The sequence below is a fragment of the Myotis davidii genome, unplaced genomic scaffold, assembly GCF_000327345.1.
Source record: "Myotis davidii unplaced genomic scaffold, ASM32734v1 scaffold620, whole genome shotgun sequence".
Classification (NCBI taxonomy): Eukaryota; Metazoa; Chordata; class Mammalia; order Chiroptera; family Vespertilionidae; genus Myotis; species Myotis davidii.
In genome coordinates, this window is record NW_006292090.1 from 257,060 (window position 1) to 262,199 (window position 5,140).

The 5,140-nt window shown below is 54.5% G+C and overlaps 1 protein-coding gene across 1 annotated transcript in view; it reads left to right on the forward strand.

Moving 5' to 3' along the window:
- The window catches only part of NLRP12 (NLR family, pyrin domain containing 12), a 43,524-nt gene that overhangs the window by 26,447 nt on the left and 11,937 nt on the right, over positions 1–5,140 (forward strand). The window contains exons 4-6 of the mRNA XM_006765377.2: positions 1–1,220; positions 3,612–3,782; positions 4,695–4,865. Coding sequence (XP_006765440.1) covers positions 1–1,220; positions 3,612–3,782; positions 4,695–4,865 — 1,562 coding nt within the window. The remainder of the gene's footprint in view (positions 1,221–3,611; positions 3,783–4,694; positions 4,866–5,140) is intronic.

The window sequence follows — 5,140 nt, forward strand, 5'->3', positions numbered from 1 at the left end:
ATCATCGACGGCTTCGACGAGCTGCAGCCCTCCTTCCACGACCCCCGCGGCCCCTGGTGCGTGTGCTGGGAGGAGAAGCGGCCCCCCGAGCTGCTCCTCAGCAGCCTGATCCACAAGAAGCTGCTGCCCGAGGCCTCTCTGCTCATCACCACCAGGCCCACGGCGCTGGAGAAGCTGCAGCGGCTGCTGGAGTATCCCAGGCACGTGGAGATCCTGGGCTTCTCGGAGGCCGAGAGGAAGGAGTACTTCTACAAGTACTTCCAGGACGCCGAGCAGGCCCGCCACGTCTTCGGCTTCGTGCGGGACAACGAGCCCCTGTTCACGCTGTGCTTCGTGCCCCTGGTGTGCTGGGTGGTGTGCACCTGCCTCAAGCAGCAGCTGGAGGGCGGGGGGCTCCGGAGACAGGCCACCCGGACCACCACGGCCGTGTACCTGCTCTACCTGCTGAGCCTGATGCAGCCCAAACCGGGGTCCCCGACGGTCCAGCACCTGCCCAACCAGACCGGGCTGTGCTCCCTGGCGGCCGACGGCCTCTGGAGCCAGAAGATCCTCTTCGAGGAGCAGGACCTGCGGAGGCACGGCCTGGACGGGGCGGACGTCTCCTCCTTCCTCAACATGAACATCTTCCAGAAGGACATCAACTGCGAGAAGTTCTACAGCTTCATCCACCTGAGCTTCCAGGAGTTCTTCGCCGCCGTGTACTACGTCCTGGACGGGGCGGACCGGGCGGCCGGCCCGGAGCGGAGCCTGGCCCGGCTGCTGGCCGAGTACGGGCTGTCCGAGAGGAGCGCCCTGGCGCTCACCGTCCGCTTCCTGTTCGGGCTCCTGAACGCGGAGGCCAGGAGCTACCTGGAGAAGACGCTGGGCTGGAAGGTCTCGCCGCGCGTCCAGGTGGAGCTGCTGGAGTGGATCCGGGGCAAGGCCCTGAGCGAGGGCTCCACGCTGCAGCAGGGCGCCCTGGAGCTGCTCAGCTGCCTCTACGAGATCCAGGAGGAGGCCTTCATCCGGCGGGCCCTGAGCCACTTCCAGGTGGTCGTGGTCAGCAACATGGCCACCAAGATGGAGCACGCGGTCTCCGCCTTCTGCCTGAAGCACTGCGCCAACGCCCTGGTGCTGCACCTGCACGGGGCCGCCTACCGGGCGGACGAGGAGGAGGAAGAGGAAGAGGAGGAGGAGGGGGCCAGGCGGGCATCGGGGGCCCAGACGCTACTGGCACCATCGTAAGTACTGGCTGTCCAAGCGCAGGCTCCTAACCAAGTTCATGTTCTCAGCCAGGGGGTGACGAGGCCCCAGCGAGGGCATCCTTGGCACCATCTGGAGAAATACTTGGTGGTGATGACCCTGGGGAAATGGGGGGGGTGGGAGGGGCGCTGCCTGCATCTCCTGGGAAGAGGGCAGGGAGGCTGGCGGACACCCCCCTGGGACAGGGCCGCCCCACAACAAAGTGGTCTGGCTGCCCCATGTCAGTAGTATCCCGGTTGGCTTTCTCCTCTGACACAATAGCCATGAGGACTAAGTTGGGGCCTACGTGAAGGAGATTGTGTTCAATCAAGAAATATTACTCAGCCCGGCCGGCGTGGCTCAGTGGATAGAGCGTCAGCCTGTAGAGTGAAGGGTCCCAGGTTCAATTCCAGCCAAGGGCATGTAGCTTGGTTGCGGGCACATCCCCAGTAGGGTGAGTATGGAGGCAACCGATTGATGTTTCTTTCTCTAAAAATCAATAAAATATATTTTTTTTAAAAAAAGAAATATTATCCAGACACTTGTCCATCAATAAATGAATGGAGCCCTGGCTGGGGTGGCTCAGTTGGTTGGAGTGTCATCCCATACACCAAAAGGTGGTGGGTTTGATTCCTGGTCAGAGCACATACCCAGGCTGTGGGTTCAATCCCCAGTAGGGTGAGTATGGAGGCAACCGATTGATGTTTCTTTCTCTAAAAATCAATAAAATAGACAGATGGATGGATGGATAGATAGATAGATAGATAGATAGATAGATAGATAGATAGATGATAGATAGATAGAGAAGAGTCAGGCCAGTGTGGCTCCGTGGTTGAGTGTCGATCCACGAGGTTACAGGTTTGATTCCCGATCAGGGCCAATGCTCTGGTTGTTGGCTCAATCCCCAATAGGGGGCCTGCAGGGAGACGGCTGATTAATGATTCTCTCTCATCATTGATGCTTCTATCTCTTCCTCTTCCTCCCTCTCTGAAATCAATAAAGATATATTTTGAAAAAGAAAAAGAAAAAAGAAGAGGTGATATATATTTATATCCCACGTTCAAAGGCTGTTAAAGCGCATGGTTTACCCATACCTTCAGGAAAAAGTCACTTCTACTGTCGTGGTAAACAACCTGCTTCTGTATTTATAATGGTCTGGCCCTCTGGCAACTTCAGCGTGAAATTATAGCTAATTTGCCTACAGACGTCAGGTGGTCATAATAATCTGGCCACTCAGTGTATAATGGAATACTAGTCAGCCACAAAAAAAGGTGATGTTGTCATTTGTGACAACGTGTGTGGATCTTGAGGGTATTGTGCTAAGTGGAAAAAGTCAGACAGAAAAATATGAATACCATATGATCTCACCCCTATACGGAATATAAAACAAAAAGGTAGCAAAGGAACAAACAAAACAAAAACAAACTCATATATATATATAAAACCTCATAGATACAGACAACAGTATGGTGGTCACCCGAGGGGAAGGGGGCCGGGGAGGGTGAATGAGTAAAGGGGTCCAGTACATGGTGACAGACAGAAACTTGGCTGTTGGTGCCGTCGATGCCATAGAGTGTGTCGATAGCGAATCATAATGTTGTACACCTGAAAGGTATATACTGTTATTAACCGATGTTACCTCAACATAAAAAAAAAAATTATCTTTAAGATGAAATCCATCTCCCCTCCCTAGTCCCAGGATTTAACTCTGGTCTCTGCTACATACCAGCTATGTGACCTTGGGCAAGGAATGCAGGGCCATTCAGGAGGTAAATTTAAATAAAGGCGACAGAATGCTTTCAAAATTATGAAGTGATGACCAAGTGCCAAACATAATCATTGTAAAGGGACTGGGAACGCTGAACTGACCAGCCCTAGCCGGTTTGGCTCAGTAGATAGAGCATCAATCAGCCCGAGGACTGAAGGGTCCCGGGTTCGACTCCAGTCAAGGGCACATACCTCAGTTGCAGGCTTGATCCCCTTCCCTGGTCGGGGTGCATGTAGGAGAGGCAAGCAATCGATGTATCTCTCTCACATTGATGTTTCTCTCTCTCTCTGTCTCTCCCCCTCCCTTCCACTCTCTCTAAAAAATCAATGGAGCCCTGGCCAGTTTGGCTCAGTGGATAGAGTGTCGGCCTGCGAACTGAAAGGTCCCAGGTTCAGTTCTGGTCAAGGGCACATGCCTAGGTTCCGGGTTCGATCCCCAGTTGGGGGACTTGCAGGAGGCAGCCAATCCATGATTCTCTCTCATCATGGATGTTTCTCTCCCTCTCTTCCTCTTCCTTCCTCTCTGAAATCAATAAAGATATATTTTTTAAAAACCAAGCTTATTTAAAACAAACAAAAAAACAAAAACAAAAACTGAACTGACCCGTAGTTCCTTCATGCAGCCCCGAGAGGAACGTTTTGCCAGACGCCTACAGCGACCAGCTGGCCACCGCTCTCAGCTCCAACCCGAATCTGATAGAGCTGGCTTTGCACCACAATGCCTTGGGGAGCCAGGGGGTGAAGCTGCTGTGTCAAGGGCTCAGACACCCCAACTGCAAACTTCAGAATCTGAGGTGAGTCTCTAACTGGTCTGGGAGCTCCTGGGGGGTCCCACCTTGCCCTCGCATGGGGCTCTCTGTCATAAAAGAACTCAGGACGGTGTGTGACTTTGCTCCGGCTGCCGTCACAAAGGGCCATCGTCCGGGTGACTTAAACAATGGAAAGGCATTTCAACGGAAAGGCATTTCTCACAAGTCTGGCGGCTGGCAGTCCAAGATCCAGGTGTTGGCAGGGTTGGTGTCTCCTGAGGCCTCCTGCCTCGGCTTGCAGGGGGCCGTCTTTCCCTGTCTTCTCACAGGGTCGTCCCTCTCTGTGTGTGTCTGTGTCCTGGTCTCTCTCTAGTCCTATTGGACCAGGTCTCATTCTAATGACCTCATTTTAACTGAACCAGCCCTGGCCAGGTAGCTCAGTTGCTTCCAGCATTGTCCCCATACGCCCAGGTTGCAGGTTCCACCCCAGGTCAAGGAACATACATGAATCAACCAGTCCTATATAATAAAAGCCTAATATGCTAAGTGTCCAACCATTCGTTTGACCATTTGACCAGTCGCTATGATGCGCGCTGACCACCAGGGGGCACACGCTCCAACCGGTAGGTTAGCTTGCTGCTGGGGTCCAGCCTGTTAGGACAGGGCGAGACAGGCCAGACAAACCCTGGACGAATCCGTGTACCGGGCCTCTAGTGAATGCATAAATAAGTATAACAACAAGTCTCTCTCTCTCTCTCTCTCTCCCTTCCTCTCTCTAAAATGAACAAATATCAAATGCAGTGGGAACTCTTAAAATAGGGGGGGAGCCCTAGCTGGTTTGGCTCAGAAATTGATAAAGAAATGAAAGAAGAAGGAGGGGGAGGAAGGATGAGGGACAGACCCCACCGAAGGGCCCCAGAGGACGTAACCGCTCACTCTCTCCTCCTTCCCATCCAGGCTGAAGAGGTGCCGGGTGCCCAGCGCCGCCTGCCAGGACCTGGCCGCCGCGCTGGCCGCCAACAAGAACTTGATGAGGATGGACCTGAGCAGCAACGCCCTGGGGCTGCCCGGCGTGAGGCTGCTCTGCGAGGGGCTGCGGCACCCCAAGTGCAGGCTGCAGATGCTCCAGTGAGTCCCCCACCCCGAGCAAGCTCGCCCTCCACCCGCCTGGTCTCCCCCCGGCTTGAAACAGCTCCCCAGATGCGGAGGGTCCCCAAGTCTCTACCTCGACATGAGGGCTGCCCTTTGACCCCTGCCCACCCTAACCCACGTGTGCCCAGGGTAGTCCAACCCCAGAGCTTTTGGTGGTACAGTTCCCTTTCCCTGCGAGGCCAGTGAGCTAAAGGCACCCACTTCCACGCAGAACACGGCCTCCTGATACTTCTGGTCCCTGAACAGCGTGG